Source organism: Haemaphysalis longicornis, unplaced genomic scaffold (genome assembly GCF_048455015.1).
Source record: "Haemaphysalis longicornis isolate Haplotype H1 unplaced genomic scaffold, Haemaphysalis longicornis Haplotype H1 scaffold_2, whole genome shotgun sequence".
Lineage (NCBI taxonomy): Eukaryota > Metazoa > Arthropoda > Arachnida > Ixodida > Ixodidae > Haemaphysalis > Haemaphysalis longicornis.
The window spans coordinates 119,834,515-119,856,348 of NW_027526295.1; the positions used below are offsets into that span (position 1 = coordinate 119,834,515).

Below are 21,834 nucleotides of genomic sequence, written 5' to 3' on the forward strand. Positions count from 1 at the left end.
GGAGGAAACAAGTTAGTTGTGGGGAAAAGGAGGAGAGTGGAACGGCTGTGCGACGGAGACAGATACAGCCTTTGGGGCGGTGTAGACGGTGTTGCAATAATTGCACGCGGGGTTTACTCGTACGTTGTACAGGAAACTGCGAGAAAAAATATATATATTTTGGGCATCGCTATCAGCCCTATACGTGGCCAGGTTAGAAGTATACAAATCCGCAAGATGGAAATCCGCAGAAATCACCCCAATATTAGGCTTTCATTGGCTTCTATATTACAGGCAATTTCCGCTTCATCAGTTTTATTTCTGCAGTCGACGTACAAACGTACACATCAGGCCACCTCCGAATAGCAGAAATCAGATTTTTGACTGAGACCTCGCGATTTCTTCTCCGATGAACCATTGACTACACGTGTCTTTGTCGAAGCCCAGAACAGTGGTATGACAGTTTTCTTCGAACTGACTGATGCAGCTTTGTGAGACGCGTGTTTTGACTTCTTCCGGCACTCCCATGACGCACTCTGGCAATAAATAGACATACATAATGTAATGCAATTTATGTCAGGTCTAAACAACCATTAGAAACCATACTATGCAACTAGTAATAAAAAAGAACGTAGTGTTTGCGCCCCTTTCGGCGCTTCCATCCTAGTTGCATAAATGACCATTTATTTCGAAGGTATAGATTGAAAGATTTGTTTTATTTATTTCACCAGATGCCCAGCATTCGCCTTTAAGAATGAATGTAACTGAATAAGGAATCGGTTATAGGTAAAAAAATTGATTTTATGATCAGCTACCATTCGAGTTTACCATGGAAACTTTCGCTTCTCTCATTGTTGCGAGGAATTAGCAATTATTCGTGGCGGCAGTAAAATAAGTGTCATCTTGTTATATTAGATTGTGATAACGCGACTGGTCTTCGAACACAAAAGGACACCGGCGAACGCTGCTTAGTCCGTCTTACCCGGTCGACCAAGTAAAGGAAGGGCCGTAATGACGCAAGTATCATCCGCGTAGAGGAATGTAGCAGTGCTTGCGGGTTCTTCACCTGTAAGCAGTACAAAGAATAGTGCGCATGGCTAATAGGCATAATTGTCTGATTGGTACGAGCCAAGAAATCATGGCGCGGATCCTTTCTGGGGGAATGACCAAATCGGATTGGGATCTCAATGGGGGAAAGATTAAAATGAAATCCAAGGAATAATTGAAACCCAAAGTTTGAGGGAAAAGTGATAACAACAATTTTGAGAGCAAAAATATAGAACGTACTAAACTAAAAATAACTAGCTTACAGTACAGGAAAAAGTACGTAGGTGATGTGTTTTACTTACAAGGTAAAAAAACCAGCCTTGAAAAAGAGTGAAGTCGCGTCAAATATCCCCCAGCCGAAAAAGGAGGTCCAATACAAAAAAGGTTAATAAATGAAGAACCAACAAAAAAGACCCAGGGGGCGGAGGGGATCATTTTCGCCAGCAAGACAGCAGCAAGTGGTCGAATATCTGGCCCTCTTGACAAAAGCCACACTGGGTCGATGGCTCTACGGGTGCGCGTTGAAGGCAGAAATTCAAATAAGGCATTCGGCAGCGAAAGCCGGTTAGTGTGGCCTGGCACAGTCGAGACTTCGCGAAGTGGCACCTCAAAAATCACCGGAGCGGCTCCATGTCGGGGCAGCCACAGATACTGTCTGGTGGAAAGCCGTCCAGCGAACTGTACCTTCGAAACCTGGTTCCAACAACGTTGGCTATTGAGCTCATAGCATCAACCGCAGGCCCATTCAGTGGCTGTCACGTAATCAGCAGTTGCATGAGGGTTGATACCCCTGTACCGTGCAATATTTATTATTGCCACATCGATTGCACACCGGTAATAGCTTCTTTCGGATTGGCCACGATATTCTGAAGAAAAATTTTTTCAACACTCTTGATGTTCTACAGTGCACTTAGCATACCCAGAAGTTTAGTTCACTCCTCGAAGCTGTCCTTTTTCTCCACTCGTTGTTCATATGCGTATGTGTCACAAAAACCCCATGTCCCACTTGCGGTCCGCCACTGAAAACAGGCGCGGCCCTAACCGATGGCGTGTGATCTGGAGTGGTAACTTTTTCCTGCTCGCGGGAGTCGCTTGGGGATACAATGAAATCCACTGTATGGTGTAAATTGCCTTTTATAGGCTTAAGTAACGTTGATTATAGAACGGGCTGCGAAAGTGCCGAAACGTATAACCGTAGCCGACGTAACTGGCGTCCGCCAGCGCCTCCCGGCAGCAGCCACCGGCGAAAGATGTGGCACACTGCAGTCTGCGCCAGTGGCGTCAGCCTCGTCACCTGTCATTAGAATGTTCGCACCTCGACGGTGGGTGCTGCAGCTTACGGCTAGCTGGCAATTTTGTGTCGCGCAGGAAAAGGTACTTTAGTTCAATTTTGCTCCCCCTACGCCGAACGCATTGAAGTACAAAGGGGCCCTTTTTTGTGCCAGCGTGACATGACCAGACTGACGGCACCAACATTGATATCCGCTGCCCAGCGCTTGCCCTGCGCAGTTCTTTAAAGAGGCCTGATACGCGGGAGCGCGTCCATACTCATGATACAGTTGTCATGAATTTGTCGCCTTACATTAGTGCCGGGCGCACTATGACCTTCGATCACTTTCCTCGTTTCAGGTAGGATAACTTTTTTGCGTTCTGCTTTTAAAGGGACCCTGCAAGATTTTCTACAACTTTTCTCGAAATCTTAAATGCTTGCAGGGCGTAGTCAACATACAAAATCAGTACTTAGAATAAGAGCTCGTAAAGTATCTCAGCCAAGAATGTCTGCTTTAAGATTAGAAACTTGCTGAAAAAAATTTTTTTTTCCTTTTCCGGTTTGGGCGTCCTTGTACCGCTTGAATTATATTATTAAAGCAAAATAGCGGCTTTTCGTTCGCTGTCCTTCAGTTTCAGCAATGAACGCACTCGATAGCCACTTTAAAAAGAGAGTCGCAAAAGCAAAGCAGAAACGGAAGGCGTATCGCTGTGAGGAGCAAATCACAGCACTGCCGCTCCGTGCTGGCGATAATACAGCTGTCGCACTGCTCCCAGTCGCCAAAACAAAGTGAAAGCGTTCACCGGCAGTGTTTCAGAGCTTCTTCAAGGCAAACCTTACGCGTCCTCCAGTTTCCTATTCGTTCAGAAGAATGCACTTACTGACATTTCTCGTTATATTTACCTTGTCCTTGTCCATACGTAAATGTAATCTGGTCACTTCCTGGAACGACCTTAACATTAAGGTGGAGTGTTATTCTGGAATTTAAACAAGAATAAAAACGAAATCAGTCACAAACACATATCGTAATAACCTGGGGTCATAGAGCTAGTATTTCTGATAGAACTCCTATTTAAACACAGAAGCTCGCTTGCACAAAGTTTCTCTCTGGGACGTGCACAGAGCGTGAGCAGAGTATAAGTCGTCTGATTAATAGGTATTTAGTGAGCACCACTTTGGCAGCCCCTACTGTGGTTTCGCGGCGGCGATGGCCTCAGTGTTGTAACCGAGCAAGCGAAGAGAGAAAGAAAACTGCGGAGCAAAGTGTGGCGAAAGTGTGAGGGAGAGGGCGGCACGCGATGCAATGGCGTCATCTATCACTGCCTTTCCCTCAGACTTTCTCCATGCGTCGCCAACAAGACGCGCCCTACCCCGACCACTTTCTCCCGGCTCACCTTCATTGGGCGCTCATCTGGACCATGTCACATTTGCGCGGGAAGTTAAAACACGATTTCCCACAAGTACTCGGCAGCAGCGACGCGCTGCGAATTAGCTGCACAGTAGGACGTGCTACCGTGTGTTCCCTTCTCACGCGATCACTTCCTGAGACGCAGCAGATATGCGCCGTGACCGAGAAGACTGCAGCTCGCGCTGCGCCCAAATTGTGTATTAGGGAGCACAGTAATCATAAGTGATTTTTTTTTTGCTAACGAAGTCTGAGATCAGTGTTCCATTTGTTGAATAATTCACTTTTTTTTATTGGCGCAATAGGTTTCGACAGCGTTTTCGCATTTTGCGCCCCAGTGTAAAATATGGCCGGTTAATCAGGTAGCCTGTGATGGGTGTGTACAGAAGTCAAAACAAAGGCACTCTCTGCGCGAATATATGACACTGTATCTTAAACACCGCTGCAACTACTTCTACCTTGTAATGGGTCCAACTCATGCTTACTGAAACGTAACGTGCATCACAATTCTTGACGTCGCGGCAAGCCCTAAAAAATTACTTTACTACCTGGCACCCCAATTTCGGCGATCGAAGACGCAGAGCTGCTCTTTCACGCGCGTGTGAATAGAGCAGCTGTTTCGGCTCAGGCCTGCCGGGATCCGCCCGCCGAAAAACAAGCTCCGTATCCTCGATGAGCACGGTCACTTTCATTGGGCTTCTGGGCACGCCATTCAACTGCCCAGATACCGTTGGATTCCAAGTACAAATCTGTTTTTGGTCGTTTTACGGGAACCTTCGAGAGTCAACTGGTCAAAGCTATCGGGTAGTAACTTGCTGTTACCGACACATATTTCGCTTTTTTTATTATGGAAACTTTAATGGCTTCTCTCCACCCCTTACGTTATTAACTTGTCAACCATACTTCGCTTAAAAATACATGAACGTTTCAACCTTGCTTGTGCGAAGGTGCTGAATCATGGTACACGCCATTTTGTCTGAGCCTGGTGCGGACATGTTACACTTAGTAAGGGCTAGCTGGTCAGCTGTTTAATTGAAATTGAAGCGTATAGGAAGCATCAGAATGTTTCTTCGCTCGTATCGTTTTTTTTTCTGTTGAGCTTTTCTGGGTCGTAGAAAGAGTTTCGTGTAGCGGGCAGAGCTGTATGTGCATTGGACGGGTTTAGCCAGTGTGCTTGGTCATAGATAGTGTTTGCACTAGAACTAACGAGGAAGATGATAGTTGTCCTTTCTCCCCTCAAATACTCTATGCTATTCTATACCCTGGAAGTGTCGTTGCATGAATAACTGAAGTTGTAATGTAGTCCCATCTCTCCGTTTCCGCCTGCCGGCAAGTGTGTCTTCCTTGTACTTAAGCACGTTTTAAGGAGATGGGGTTCTGTGCATTGTGGCTCCAACGCTGTTTGACGCCGGTCGTGCGCGCCTGCACTCCTCATTCCACCAGAGCCACCTAATATTAAGCGTACATCCAGACGCTCGACGCGTACGCTCACGTGCGCTGGGTATTCGTTCTTGTTAATTTTTGCGAGCTCCGCACTGTGCGGACCCTCACATGTGCTGGGCTGTGCTGAGTTTAATGACAACGCTCCACGGATAAACAGCTCTGCGTTGAAAATGAGGTGGATGGTAGCTACAGTAAAGTGATGTTCGCGGGCTCATTTAAGGGTGTCAGTCACTTGGGTCACGAATGTTACAGTGATACGAAAGCACAACCTTGCCAAAAAATTATATTCGTTGACAGCGTAAATTTTACCACGTAGCTTTCTCAGAAAAAAACAATATAGAAGCACCAAAATGGAGCACAAGGCGGTCATGTTGGCGTAAGGCATAGAAAAAAAGTTTCAAACATATAGGCAATAGTTGTATTCAGGCTTGTCGCTTAGATAATCGCTTAAGAATTTTTATCTCTCCAATTTACGGCATCAATGCATTCATCGTGTGAACAAATATAAAGAATATTGGGAGATGTCGAAGCCCCTTCTTTCTACCCTGAAACTTCACCCACGTCAGAAGTTCGCACACCTCCGATGGTGTTTTCTACAGAAAACCATTTCCCATATATGCCTTAGATTATGTAGCGAATGACAGGCTTCTGCTAATTTCCAAACTTGCCCATTGAGACGAGGATTCTTCCCGTGTAATTATTGTGCTAGGAAACATTGTTATGTTGGTGGTGTTTAGGTTTTGTCCACGGGTCTTGAATGAGTGAAAACACTTTGTGACCTCATGCTAACCCCCCCCACAACAGTGCTGTTGGCTAAAATATAATTTTAGACGTTCTCGTGGCTCGAGTTAGGCCTTACGGTTCACCATCTGGGCCATATAGTTCCCAGATATAGGTGGCGGTCTGTTGCTCTGCGTTGATTTCCGTCCTGTTAGCCGTCGAGCAGTCAAGATCCCCATCTTTGTCCATGTCAAACATGCCGTAAGCGTGGTGCATGTTCTCGAGGATCTAGAAACAAGAAAAATAATGCGTTGGGTGCCAAACAGATATTTTCTTTCCATGAAACATCGAACATAACAGCTCACTGCCAATATAGTCAAAGTTAGTTGGTGCACAGACCAGAAATTTAGTAGTGTTGATAGTTGTGATTTGACGCCAACTCTTCGATTACTGTATTATTTGTTTCTTGCTTTATTATTATGCGATCTTTCCTTATCTTGATTCTCAGAAAGTTATCGCATTGCCGGATTAGCGCTCTTGTCAGTCTCACTTTGAACTCTCCTGACACCTTGGCGGTCCATTGATGCGGCCTGTAATGTCGCTGATATAAAATGTGGGAATACAATGAATTTCATGCGGTAAACGTACATATGAAAACACTGTTTCTTGCTCTCACTTATTCACGAGCACTCTGCATGCAGGTTGCACGTATGTAGCTCAACCACCCAGATAACAACGTAGCTAGAGGGAGGAATGAAGCCAGCACCAGTTTCGAAACACCAAGGTGCGGGTTGTAAACCTTATAAAAGGCGCTAAAAATTCTACTAAACGGCACTGATGACTGATTTAAATTCTCCTCCACAGCTGCAGGGAAGACTAGTGGGAAATAGAAAAAGAAGACAGTCAAGTACACTACCAAATACCTCAGTTTTCACAAAACGATCAGTTAATCGCTCGATTTGGTGCACCTAAATCAATGGCTGTGCTCTACAACGTCTTTAACGGTTGCATCTTCATAGTAAAACTGAAAATATACTTCGCTTATTAGAAACAGAGACTACCGTTTAACTAATAGCCTCAGAGACTTTCTTCATTCGACGGTTCAATCAGAAGATAGAAAAGAGGGAGTGTACTTTGACAAAACATGTCAAATACTGCAGAGAAAACCCCTGCACAAATACATGTTTTATTTGCTTCGCGGCTCCTTTCTAATATTGTGCAACGTGATAACTTTGTGTATATGTAAGAATCGTAATGCTTCACGCACCAAAAGCTCATCGAACCGTCTCCTAAACAATTGTAAAGTTCAGTGTGCTGGAAGAGTTAAACCAGGGGCCGCAGCTAAGCTGCTCGAAAAGTCAATGCGATGAGACTACGTTTCAGCAAGCATTGAGAACAATATTAAACGCAGCCTACCGGCATAGCGTGGGGTCGGCAAACAGGCCGACCTATTTCCTTGTGTGGGGTAAACTGAGGCCCGCAGTAATTTCTTATGATCATAGCAAACAGAACTCCCTAAACCAACGTACCTCAAACGGATTCGTTACCGCTTGGTCAGGTTCAGAACTTGCCCAGACTGTGTTGGGAGTCCAGGTAAACATGGACAGGCCAAGCAGGAAAGCGGCTACGAGAGACTTCATATTGGAACTGAGGCTGTGCGCAACCTCACCACAGCGACTTGTGGAATTTATACCCATCCCAGGTACGTAGGTACTCATTTATTAATGGACAGCGAATGGGAGCAGAGCTAAAATTTCAATTATTTCTTGACAGAATTTGATATCTACTGATAAACCTTTTGGCAGAAAGAAACACACTGCAATGATTGCACGCGCCATTATTTCCTAGGTGATTACTTTCGATAAAAAGTGTTTTTTTAATGCGCCAATTACATCGGTCGCTGATCTTTTTATGTTATTGTGCTACGTACTGTCAGTGCCAATAACCTTAGTGGCGTGATGGGAACCGTCGCTGTGCCGGATGTCAGGAGTACCGTTAAAAGTTTGTGCAAAACGTATTCACGGTTGTGGCGTGAGTGAAACATACACTTGTAATCAATGCTACAATGGTCCCTGGGAACCAAGCTCGTCAATATTGTACCTGCTATTTTTCTGTAGCATACGTGGCTGACTTCTTTATCACGTGGGAACACTGTTTACTGAGCGCTATGTATTGAAGAACAGTGCACATAGCTACTTCAACTTTAAATGCGGGATTATTTCTGTAAGATAAGTGGAAATATCGAGGCGAACATAATTATTCCATATCTCTCTTCATTTTATGCGATATGATTAATACTAAGAAGAGGTTTCGACGGTTAGCATCTGAACAGAATGCATGGGTGAATTTTTTATAATAATCTTGTAACACGAAATGCAGGAATTGTATGTTTTAGTGCTGTCAACACTATCGTTAGCACGCCAAATGAAGTATAGCGTTCATGGGACAGTGCGTCCGGGGCATGGGCATTTGAAACAATCGGCATAATGACTACTGCTTCTTGTTGGATTTCTCCTGAGCGGCGCTACCAGTCATGACCCTGTGCTTGAAGTTTTAATAATGTGCAGAAAAGCATATTTAATGGAACATGCTGCTGGTACTTATGATAGTCCGGACGGTTGTTAGTGAGGCTTCCACTCGTCCCATCAATTGTGCGAAAAGTTTCTTAGCCTAATAAAAGAGCTAAAGCTACCTTTAAATAGCATTTTTAAACTTATAGAAAGCGCTGGACAAAAATAATTTTCATAAATTAGACAGAGTTCAACTTCGAAATAAAACTATTGTAATTTCGAAGTCCGCAAAAATCGGCTATTACGGAAATATTATATATGTTAACAAAAGAATGGTCAAAACACATTGTAACTTTCAGTTCTTTGTGCTACTTCGTTTTTGTATTACTAAACTTTTATTATACATTGTTTTTACCATTTTTTTACAGTATGTTTTTCGGTCGCAAAATTACCCAACTTCTTTCAACTGAATTTTATGCTCCCGTTCATTGCTTTACAGCTATTCCAGAAACAAAATGTGACAATACGTGCGACTAAAACCACTGCTTGGCACCGTATGTTGACAGCAGCGGCGTCGGAAATGATTCAGCGCTCGAAAGAAGTTGTGTTTTGGGCGAGTTACCATAAACAACAAAAAATTAGTATACCCTCAGAAACTACACATTTTCTCTTAGCAAAAATATTCACCAGTAATTGTACCGGGACTCTCGTTGAATGAAATAGCTGTTCTTGCACTTCGGTTCATTGATTTTTGTCATGCTGTTTTGCTTAATCCAAGACTATAAAATGTGAAGGAAGGGGCCGCTACCACATTCGGCAGTGGGACCGTCGTCTGTGTTTTTGTGATCGCGTAAGTGTTCTTTTGAAACCTACAGATCTGGAAATTATTGCTAATATGAAAACAGACAGGGTAGCGACTCCATCCCGACTTTCTTGGATAAGCCTGGTTCCGTAAGAAAAGCTCATTTATGAGGTTGCAAACAACACAGAAAATCTACCGGCAATGAGCGCTACAGTATGATTGCAATGGTGCGTGCGAGAAAAGGTCCACACACACATACACCACTGGATCGGTGCTTTGGTAACATCTTTAAGGCCATCGCTGCGGGCGCTGTGTGGTGTGGAATTTTAGGTTGTCAATAATTGTGATTTTCTATGGCTTAAGCTATACATCCTTACCTTCAAAGTTCGCACTGTGACGGACAGAAAAGCGTACAAAATTGTTTCGACGTACACAAAATTGCGCAGAAATACCAAGCGCCCGACAAAAAGCAGCGCCCAGGAGGGTTTAAAAAAAGGTTGACGGACTGTAGAACGTTGTAGAGGCGAGACTAGTATTAGTCACCCCGTCAGTCACAGCTCCATTCCACCTTGCTAGGATTCACGACGCACCAGCCCCTATTCGCGGGCGAAGCGGCGGGTGGGAGGGGTGTTGACCGATAAAGACCGCTACGGCAGAAGGGGCTGACCAGTTTTAAATGCCGCTCGTTGTAACTGTCGCTGGGAGGAAGTGGCTAGAATGTGAAACTGCACCAGCGGCAACACGAGAAAAATCTGCGGGTTTAACAGAAATTCAACATACTATCAACAGCGGGTCCGACTAGGTGGTACCCTCGATATTCTTGTGAAGCTAAAAGCAGTTCCCATGATGTTTCTAGTTAGAAAAACATCCTTCAAGTTAGAAATGCGCATGGGTCTGTGTCTACAAAATGATTGTTTCCGCTAATCCATTGAAGTTTGTTAGCTTCATTAAGACTGTGAGAAATAGGTGGATTCGGCGTGAATATACAAAGACGCCACCGCCTGTACCGCACTGGTATGTGACATTTGTCATACCGCAATGAGCTAATTGAGATAAATGTACTTGTATATTTTAAAATGACATTTTTATGTGCGAATGCACTTTATAAGCGACCCTGAATTCCGGTGACCGCCGTCCGTCCATATAGCAACAGCTGCGGGTGCGCGCGCTCCTCGTCTTCCTTGGCAACGGGGGGAGATGGGCGCGCGCTGCCTGGCCGCTGACATGGCACATACCCACGTGGGGGATTGGCCAGGAATCTCCTCGTCTTCCTTGGCAACGGGGGGAGATGGGCGCGCGCTGCCTGGCCGCTGACATGGCACATACCCACGTGGCCAGGAATCGGGCGTGAGAAGGGCTAATGCACGCGCTTAAAGGAGTACTGACACGAAATTTCAAAGCTGAGATCCGCTCTAGTAATCAAGTACAACGACAACACAAATAGGTGTCTGTGCATGGCACATACCCACGTGGGGGATTGGCGAGGAATCGGGCGTGAGAAGGGCCAATGCACCCGCTTAAAGGAGTACTGACACGAAATTTCAAAGCTGAGATCCGCTCTAGCAATCAAGTACAACGACAACACAACTAGTTGTCTGTGAATAAATGCATCTTTCTTTCTTTGTAGTTGTGTGTGTGTGTGATCTCTCTTTCGCGAACATTACCGAACCGCGCAAATTCAACTCCTGCATTCGCACTTTCACATTCTTCCCCTCGGGGAAATGCGGGGAAATTTTTTACCATGCATCCGACCTTTCCGAACATTGTTGGAGCGGAGCATAGCCCCGGGATTTGGATTTTACGTCCCCTCTTTTAATATTTGTCTTGTCTGGGTTCCCTACGCTGAATTCCCAATGCATTATAACTTGTTTTCTTAAGTCATCTAGGCAGACTTTACTATTTTTCTTGACGAAATAACGTGTAAGCTTGATTTCGCCAAGCCTTAAGTTTTTTGAACTCCCCTGATATTGCTCTACGAATTTAAAAGCATTCACGTTTAAAAATGTGTTTTTCAATTTCAGACTACGGCCTCTCAATCCTGTTTTCTATATTACTGGTGCCCTGAACACACCTGCTACGTTAAAAAAAATACTATAGCGATTGACGCTTCATGGACACACGTGCTCTCATTGAGCACACGCAAGGATGCCCCCTCTCCCTGCGGCTGGTCATTGTCCTTGTACGGAGGCACTTTGCCCATTATTTCATGAAGCTCGTGTATGTTCGGAATGTAGAAATACTCATTCAATATTTAGGCATCTGAGGCTACCCAGTAATGTCTAACAAAAATAGAATTCTTTAATTTAGGCTTTGTCCACTTGGTTACTGGCAGCTGCGGCGCTAAGTTATGTGTTTTTAAATTGTTTATATTCGTAATTTTAACGAAGGATTCACACTCAGGACACACTTTTGGTCTTCAAACTTGGCTGAAGCAGCAAAAGTGTTTATAGATACACATCAGCCTAAGAACTCGGGTAATTATTGTCTGCCCGCCAGGAACCGGTTGGTTGCTGCTGTACTAGTGAACTGTTAGCGTGGTAACTACGAAAGCAGCTATTACGTTGGTAGCAAAGCAGTCTCCTGATCGTATATTATATGTTGGGGAACAATGTTGGTTCATCCATACTCTCTGTCAAGGGCAAGAAAAATAAAAAACCGCCACAAAGGGAACGGCGTGATGATGACGATGATGAGAGGACGCGTGCATACTATCTGACACATGCCACTGTAGACATCACCTAATTACCGTGCACAGAATGTATACACGTGGCATTGTCTCTACATGAAGAGGCGGCCGCCTTATACACGACACTTCTGAAAGTTTCATAGGTGAGGTGTATACACCGACGGAATCTGAACCGTCTGCATCGGCACGACGTGTGAAACGTTGCGGCGCATACAACACTATCATATCCACTCCACGATTCAGCACTAATGCTTTCGCCTTTACTACAATAGAACAGTATGGAGTTTTATTAAAATGCTCTTAGAGAAATCCCCCTTCCACCTATCGACGTTTCATGTGGAAATATATGTAGAGGATTGTTTTATTGAACTGCACTCGGCATTTGAAAAGAAGGAATGAAATTTCTATGGTGAAAGCTGTAGATTCCTCATCACACGCACAAAATAACTGCCATGGTCGTTAAGAGAAATGGTACAAAGATGCCCGTCGCTGGGAAAATATAAGAAAAAATACGCACTTTCTTTCCAGGAAAGTTTGAGCCCAAGTCATAAGAACAAGAGGTAAGTGCGCTACCACTGTGCTAACCCGGTACCCTGCAGAAGGGGAATGAGACTTAGCCATGTGCGTGCTGCGTGATACGCAAGCGTGTGGAACGTGAATTTAACCAGTGCACGTGGATTAGTTTTGCTACGGTCGGAACCTATTGTTTAATTCACAGCCAGCATACCTGTCTGAGTAATTTTTATGAGAAGTCGAAAAAACTGGATCGAAGCACGAGAGGCAACCACGATGAAGAAGCAACAGAGTCTGGTAATTGCTAGGCTTTCTCCTTCGAAGTACGTAAGCACACCAAGGTTCTTTTTCCATCTACGTCAACGGTTTGGTTCAGAAAGTCTCAAATTCTTGGACCACCACAGAGTTATCAAAATACACGAGAATTAGGCCAGCAAGCTTGGTATCGCTACCAATGCACACGTTTCTGACAGCGATCCTAATCGACCTTGTTCTCCTAACTAGACTGCCACCACCTTGTTCTGTTGCACATCTAACACCCTTTCTTAATCAGGCATACGGTCGTCAGAAGTTAAAGAACCACTCGGTGGCTCCGCATCTTTGTCACTGATACCCCGATGAACTTTTGGCCGAGGCTGGTTGCTGAACCTTTCCAATTAGCGGGCTCTTCAGACCCGCCGCGGTGGCTCAGTGGTTAAAGAATTGTGCTGCTGAGCACCAGGACGCTGGTGCGATTTCCGGCCACGAAAGGCAGCTTTTCTGATGGAGGCGAAAAGCAAAAACGCCCGTGCGTACGAGGTTTCGGCACACATCAAAAATTTCCACATGGTCAAAATTAGTCCGGAGCCCTCCACAATGGCACGCCTCATTGCCAAGTTGTGTTGGCGCGTTAAATCCTACAATCAATCAATCAATTGACCTGTTCAGCTTTTTCTGCAGGACGGGGTTTTGACCTGTTCAAAAGACAGGCTTTCAAACTTTCGCAGCATTCCGGCTGCTCCGACATGATCTAATTTAGGGCTGTATCTTACACACGAACCCGGCTGCTCAACCGCAACGTGATTGTCCGCTATAATTATTTTGTAAAAGTAATTGTACGGCCTGAAGTGCCTAGGCGAGCAGCGCGCTGTTAGGCTACATGCCAATTAATTTTGCTGCATTCCGCGCACACAGCCTTGCCCCTAGTTCAGCCACAGCAGGGGTTCCGGACCTATAATTGTACTGTCAAAACACTTATTCAGCCATAGATGTGTGTGCGCGGTGTGCGATGAGCCCAAATGTCACTAGAAAAACTCTACCCTTCTACAGCAATTATCTGAGCTTATAAGGCACAAAGTAAATTTCCCGTTACTGAGAGAGCCTATTAGGCTGCACTGTTTTGTGCACAGCTGTTCTATCATTTTATTCTAATTTAGTCTTGTCCTTAGAACTAAACAGACACGCGCACATTTTTTTTCCTTCTCACAGAATAATAATACAGGCAATATTGGGTCCCACGACGAGCAGTCTTTAAAGGTGTGTAGAGTGGAAAGATCGTTGCATCGCGTCGGTGAAAATCTTGAGTGCGTCGCCTATACATTCAAGAGGAGGAACAGTCGCGTCTATACCACATACGAAGCAAGCAAACAAATCAACCTAAAACAACGAGAGAGCGAGTACACATTTCGGTTGCGATACGCATATCTCTGCTTTCCTGGCTTTACATACAGTACAAACACGTTTTCTCAATTCACTGGTCTCGCCTTACAAATTACATATTTTAACGTGAATTTTGAGTTAGGAAAGGATTGCCACCGTACAGAAGTCATCATACAAGTCAAATTCCTGAATTTTTGTGTGTAACTATGTGACGATTAATGATCCGGTTTTCCGGTTTGTTTAGAGATGGTAAATTGCGCGTAGCGCAGTTACGGTCTGCAGCCGTTTACAAAGGTGTATTTGAAGTTAGGAAAGTGAATGTCAGCGTAGAAAAGTCATCATACAAGTCGAATTCCGGCATTGTGTGTAACTGTGTAACGATTAATGGTCCGATTTTCCGCTTTGTTTAGAGATGGTACATTGGGCATAGCGCGGTTAAGGTCTCCGGTTATTTTCAAAGGTGTAAATAGTGGTTAGATTAGTAAGGTATTCAGCGATCCTAGTGTTCTTTTTCCCGGCTCAACAGCAGGATCACGGGAATGGGACAGCACACGCAACACGACAGTGGCATGGCTGGCTAAAGTGAATGTCCAAAATTGGTGGCCATTGTGCCCTGTCAATGCTAGCGTCCGCTGCGAAGCTCTATCGACTGACGCGAATAAAAGTTCACCTCACCAAGCAGAGAAGAGGTATACGAAGTTAGAATGGCTGTATTTACACTATGTGCAGGTGTGAAGAAACTGAGTCAGAGGCAGCAGCCAACCAAGCTAGAGGTCTTGCCGTGAGCTGCCCTACGTAGCTCACGGCATTTCGTTCTACGTCTTTGCCCAGGCTTGGCCACGTACCCTACACGTAGATACGGCTTCATAGCGGTGGCTCCTCGAAGGAAAGCTGCTTTGTCACAATAAGAAGAGCGGACGCTGGTACCAAATCATGCCTTGTTACCACAAAACACGACAAAACTTCGTGCTGCATTTATGTGAGTTGTGTGGTATGAGCTGGCGGAGCGCTTTTTCAAATACTAGCACTACAATGTCCGAACTCAAAGGTTCTGTAAAGGGCATGTTTTCTCAGCTCTCTAAAAATTTCCAAACTCAATGCAACCTGTCATTAGTCATTTTGATGCCGAAACAGGGGCAGTGATTATAAAGCAGTGTTACAGGCAGAGAAAAACTGACTTGTTTAAACAAATGGCATAGCTCTATAAATGGATATTGACAAAACTTTCCCGATGAGGATAAAACGACGGCAAACTTTGCTGTTCACAATCGCTGGCCAATGAATGTCCGGTGCAGGACGAAGGCCTCTTCCGAAATTGGGATGATTTAGTTGAATACTTCACCTGAGTGGCCAGTCTTGTTTCTGCGGGAGAATGCACTCTGTGCACCAAGGAACCAGTACACTGTGGTTGCACCTATCTGGTGTACCTTTCCTGGCATCCGTGATATTTTACTTTACTGAACCGTCACATATCCTGGAAATATATTTGGAATCAGTACCTGTTACGGACTTTTTGGTATTCGGGGCGGTATGAAAGCACTCTCAATCGAGGCACGAAGGGACGTCTAAGTCCACCGCTTCTAAAAACTGCCAGAATGTGGAGTCATGTAAAGCCAGACATGTGGGCTCCCCCAACGGACGTCTAGCAACCACAGTATCTAAAACTGCCTGAACGTGTTGGTGTGATCAGCCGATACTCATACTTATGCGTATTCCGCTGAACACACCACCAAGTTTATTTACTAGCTTCCCCCAAGCATACCTCACTGAAGGGGGCCCGGTTTTCTCAAGTACAGCTAATGAGCCTCCTAGACCACGTGGGCTTCCTAAAGAGTAGTGCTACTCTCCTGATATATATATACACTGTTGAACATGGGTAAAAATATCGCAACATAATCAAGAATGTCTAGGATTCTCAAGCCTATGTTGCCAAAACTCTCAATGACACTTGAGAGCTACACCAGATAGGTGTGTGCAAATGCTGCACAAACTCTGAAGCGTACCGCACATGAACATTTCTAGATTGAGTTGGTTTTTCAAAAGACAAGGCCAGCGTCTCTATTACACACATATCAAATACAAGCGATCATGGTTCTTGCTTAAGGCTGTAATCTCCATCACAGCGGATCATCCTTTTCTATAGCATTCAGGTGAACAGCGCCCATTGGCCTCTACCCAGTGTTGAAAAGTATATTTTGTTAAATCGACAAGCTGAAGGAGGCGAAAGCAACAGTTTTTAAGCTATAAGGCTACGCGGAAATTCGCGAGTTATTATCATGCAGGCTACTCTACTTTTCCCTATTAGGAGAGAGAGAAATGAGAGAAGGCTCTTTATTGATACAGCAGAGTTTTGCCTCCGCTTGCAATCGCCTACATGCTTCTCTGCTAGGGTCGGGGTTGTAGGGAAATCAGGCCCTACAAAGAGGTGGGCAGAAAAAAAAAGAACGCTGGCGTAGATTGACGTGCGTGATGGAATGTTTTTAGATTGCGCCACAGAATTTCCAATTTTAAAATGTGACTAATGTACTCCAAACAAGAAAACAAACTTTTTAGAGCCTGACGCTGATTTGAGGAGCAAGTCCATGGTCTTAGGATAATCTCCAAAGTTGCCGGCCCTTGATCTAGGCGTTCAACATCTTCAAAAAAGCGGGATCTTAGGGCCAAGTAGGACAAAAATTCTAATAAAATATGTTTAACTGTTTCTGCATAGGCGCAGTTGTCGCAGTACAGGTTGGTACTCAGTCCGAGGCCGAGTTCAGTTGTAGACGATCATATAATGTCTCTAGGCTAGGAGGGAGCTGACTTGGAAGTCTTGATTTTAAATCTGGGTCAATCGCGTGAAGCAGTACTTCGTTGTTCGGTTCGTTATACCATAGCCGGTTTCTTTCAGTTACTGCAAAGCCATACGTCATTGTAGAAGCCTCTGTTTTTGTAGAGACTTTACGGTATTTCCTGTGGTTAAGGCCCACAGGTGCCACTTCATCGGCTTTTTGATTTCCAATAATACCACAGCGGCCAGGTATACATTGCTCTTTTATATGGTGCCCGCCACTGCAAGCGATGTAGTGAAGGTTAGACACATCGAAGCGTTTCATGGTGGGGGGACGAACTGCTCCTTCTTGACAAAACTTGCAGAGCTGTCTTGGAGTCTGCAAAGATGCTCCACCGATGCGGCTCGTGGCTTAGGACGTAAGCAATTGCTTCTTTAAAGACAGAGCTCACCCGCTGTAGAGGACGTTGGTCGCTCCAGACAAAATAAAAACATTTCACCAGTAATTGGCTTGTACATTCAGGATGAAGAGCTTTGCAGGGACGACGCTCCATCCGTAAATATAAGTTCTAGCCGAATGCATTTTATACATGTATTCTAGCCTGATCTGTCGTATTTCTGTATGGGACATAGTCTTGTTATGGCAAATTGCAGAGATGCGACACTGAATTCGTAAGGGAGTAACGCTCCAAGGATGGGAATGTGGAGGGATTATCAGCTTGGGATGGCATGGAAGTAATAGGGGTATAGTGCCAATTGCTTGGGCGAATCCGGGGCTGGAGAAGCTTGAGGTTACCCCACATAAAAAGTGATTTCCTGAGTGACGCCGATGCCTCCGGTGCACACGGAGAGTCTCCTGTTTCCTAATAACGTCAATAGGCAAACAACGTGCCTCTACAAGGGTTCCGACCATTGACGATGCTTTCGGAAACCCAATTGGTGTACCTTGCTGCCTCAAGACACTTCTTGCTTGTGTCTGATATCCATTCTAGCTTAGCGAGGCTATTGATATGATAGGTAGGTTATGCTGCGCACCATCTACATAGCTGTTGCCCAGCATAACAATTGAACGGCAATCACTGTCCAAACATAAACCCAGTTGTGCATATGGAAGTGCACGGCCGCCACGAATCAGTGGATAGCAATCCATGTTTTTTTCGCGTGAAGGCCATGGCTACGCTTTTATCGGGGGACAGTTAAAGGTTGCGGACTGCGAAGTAGCTCGAGATGTTATGGCGGGCTTTCTATAGGCGCCTCTGTGTATATCGTCGAGAACGTGAGGCACGCCAGATACAGTTGTCATCTGCATATTTGCATCTTCACTCCACGCGGCAGGGCTCGCTTGAGTGAAATGTGGGTAACGTTGAATAGCAGTGGACTTAGTACAGCACCTTGTGGTACACCCTTTTCTATAGCGTACTTAAATGTGGGGCTGCATGGATTGGACATAAAAAGCTGCCGTCCATCAAGGTAGTCCGCTATCCATGCATATATCATACCCCCGAGACCATGGTTTCAAGAGCAGCAAGGATTGCTGCGTGGAGGACAGAATCAAACGCAGCTTTTCATGTCCAGGAAAAGGGCGGTTGGTGTGCAGCCAGCATTGAGTGACTTTTTGATAGAATACACAAGAGCGATGATGTTATTTATCGGAGATCTCTTTCGACGGAAGCCATTCATTTCTTGGGGGAAAGTCTTTCTGGTCTCAGAAAATCGGATGATCCTTGAATGTACCATTTTTTCAATTAACTTTCCAACACAACTCAGCATGGAAATAGGCAAGCAAGATGCATAGCTTCTAGGCGATTTTCCAGGTTTTAAAAGTGATAAAATTTTCGTAAGCTTCCACTCCGGAGACACCTTCCCTCTTTGCCATATTGAATTATAGAATTCCAAAAGACGCAGCTGAGAAGGCCGTGACAAAGGAGTTGACTTCATCATGTTGCCATCCTGCTCTGGTGTGTAGCGCTTGTTAACATCGAACATGGCCGAAGCTAATCCATTGTAAAATGAAGGTCAAGGGTTGGTTCTGACACTCGAACATCGTAGAGGAAGACACACGCACAAGTCGGGGTGAAAGCGTTGATGACATTGACAGAAGTCTGCAATATTCCTCGGAGACTTCTTTCAAGGGCGCGTGTTCGTGCAGCGAGAGGAGCGTGAACAGATCTTGCTGCTGGCGGCGTTTGCACATTTAATTAATAACACGCTATATGCGTCTCAAGCTTGTCCGGCATTCAACGTAGCACAGAAGCTACGCCAACGTTGCTGACGTACCTTGATTAGGTGGCACCTGACATGTCTTTGCGCTCGTCGGAAAGCTCGCAAGTCCCGCAAAAGTTTACGTACGTTAGCATTGAATGAGCAGCAATGCGTGACAATACGTGACGAATAATTGCGCCCCTCACCTACATTCTTTTAGTGCGCGATGTAGAGCCTCAGTAATATCACCCCAGATTACCAGCATGTACCTCAGCGTTGGATACAGATATAATGAAGGGCTGGACAGATTTGTTTTTGCTTTTGAAATAATTCCCCGTTTATGAATCATGATAAAAATAAATTCCAAGTTCTGAAATAGATCCAACTGTCCTCTTTTGTGCAACATTTCCGAACATAAAATACAGGAAAATACAATTCAGAGTGTACGCTTGTTAGCCTCAAGGGGGGAGGGGTTGACTCCGACGAAGACTACGTTCATAGCAAGCTCCAAAGTAAATGAAGCCAGAAGTCTTGTGATTGGACGAAAGCACGGTAGAACAGCTAACTTCGTACGCGCTATATAAAGAGGTCTTAGTGCACGTGGTTCATACCGTGTTTCCCCTTTTTAAAGGCGTTACTTTTTACTATTTGTTGCCAAACATTTTTTGTTTTTTTCATAGTTGAACATCACGCTGACACATTTTAAACAGTATTTTTAGTTAAACGATGATGACGAAGCCATGTAGAAATGTTGGTGTAGGGCATAACCCTATTTCGAACATGTCCAAACAAATCCTGGTCACATCAAGAGGGCAACCCACCACCTTGAAAATTATAGTGACCGAGTCGCTTTCACATAACGCATGAGGCAGCACGCGGGGCATCAGTATGATCTATACAAGGTGCACCACGGGATAAAAATATTAGTTTGTAACGTTTCTTGTTTCTTGCCTTACACACTTTCCTAAACAAAAGCACTTTTCACGTTTGTGAAATTCTACGGCTCTTGCCGATAAAGCTTGGGATTGGGCTAGTTGGTTTAACATCTCAGGGGGAAAACAGCGCAAAGACGGGGACTAACGGACGAAACTAACGGCGCTTGTACTGTCTTTTCGTCCGTTAGTCCCCGTCTTTGCGCTGTTTTCCCCCTGAGATCTTACCGATAAAGGTGAAATGTCGTATCGTTTTGTTTTCTTTCTTTCTTTCAGCGCTTCGTTAAGTTAGGGGTTTACTCCACGCGAAAACATTTGGAAATTTCTAATCACTCCTTCATTAACGTCTTGAGTTCTGACATACTTGGCGTACTTTGACGTCATAAGCGGCACTTGCACAACCTGTTATCCATGAATATCTAAATGCGTTTCAAGATTTTGAAGGAGGTACCTGCAACTCTAGACAAGCAGAAGGGATGTAATAAGAAAGTTAAACTCTAAATATTCAAGTTCTTTAAATGAAATAAAGTGCGAATGTCCGAGATAAATGTAGTCGCTATACAGAGTTTATAGCAGATTAGTCCAATTGTAAACAATGGTATGCGCGTACTCCCCAGTAAAAAAACGGGGCGAGCCGCTGGTACCGCACACAGTAGGGGCTTTATAACGTCATTCTGATGATAATGATAAGCTAGCCGAAAGAGATGGGCCACATCTTTCATATCTGCCTGCCAGCTTTTAAAAACTCACCGAAAAACATCTTGGTCACCGAACAGTGAAGTCGGTTCACACATAACCTAAAGTCGTATGAGCCAATAACAGCTCACATGTAAAGGGTTTCGCTTTTACTTAATCGTAGGTTCTTCAGACATGCCCTATAACGGAGTGATACAAAATTTGTCGAAGTTTTTGTGGTAGCATGGCAAATAGGCAATACATGATTTGGTCGTGCTTGCTTAAAAATAGGACTGCGGACAGAGACTAACGTTTATAAAATATTAAAACCACGGAGCGGTGTCACACCACGCTGCTGTGTTCTGACCCGGACATGCAGATACAATTTGCCCGGATGTTTGAAGTTGCCACCTTTGTCCAGGGACTCGTGGATCCCGCCTGAAGGGAGAAGAAGACAGACAAAGATTTCCCCTAACTTCTCCCCTTGATGTTATCCTGGGAAACATATTACTATTACTGCGGCTTTCGGTTCTACAGATAATATTGCTACATTTACACACCTTTGTCTTAAGTATCGGTGATACTTTCCTCTAGGCAGAATGGGTTAGCAACATTTCAGTATTTATTGTATCTGTGCGACACTGATTTTGGATGTTTCTTATTGGCAGGCTGGGGCAAATAGGGCGTACTGCTGCACTTGTTAATATAGCATATGATGCGCAGTGTATTCTTAGAGGCTAATGCAGCTGTGTACCTTGGATCGCGACGTGCTGTACACTTAGTTGTGCATCATTGGTCAGTCTGTAAATTCCAACCTGTAATTTCCAAACTGAAAATTGCGCCAACGGTTCTTTTGAATTGGAAAGAAATGTTTTGAACGCCAGCTTCGAGCTGCTGCGTGTTTATTCTTGCCCTCTCCGCCACTTCTAATATCTTTTTTCTGCGCAGCTTCCTTTTTTTTTGCCGTAGGGTACAAAACGGGAGAAAAAATGTATCAGGGTGCAGCATTTTTTCTTTCTGCTTTTGCCGAGAGGATGACCGCTGATATTTCTACATCTCCACTCTTTCACAGCCTGTTGTCGGTGACTTGCTGTGCTCTTTCTCGACAAAAAACTCAACATCTCAGGCTTTTATTTTGTCAAGTAACTTGTGGTGAAGTTGTTTGTGAAGTGATATGTTTTAGAAAACGCTTTCTTCTCTCTGAAAATTAGGCGGACTGGTCAGTGTATCGTGTAAATCCCC

General features: G+C 44.6%; 1 protein-coding gene across 3 annotated transcripts in view; it reads right to left on the reverse strand.

The window, feature by feature from the left end:
• Positions 1 to 255: 255 nt before the first annotated feature.
• LOC144167339 (uncharacterized) overlaps positions 256 to 21,834 on the reverse strand; it is a 30,282-nt gene continuing 8,703 nt past the window's right edge. For 2 of the 3 annotated variants that reach the window (XM_077696634.1, XM_077696632.1), the window contains exons 2-5: positions 6,004 to 6,152; positions 3,200 to 3,273; positions 962 to 1,045; positions 256 to 515 (exon numbers count right to left, since the gene is read on the reverse strand). In XM_077696634.1, the coding sequence (XP_077552760.1) occupies positions 352 to 515; positions 962 to 1,045; positions 3,200 to 3,273; positions 6,004 to 6,152 (471 nt within the window). In that variant the 3' untranslated portion in view covers positions 256 to 351. Of the gene's footprint in view, positions 516 to 961; positions 1,046 to 3,199; positions 3,274 to 6,003; positions 6,153 to 7,393; positions 7,519 to 21,834 lie in introns of those variants that run through there. The other variant, XM_077696633.1, reaches the window with a different exon arrangement.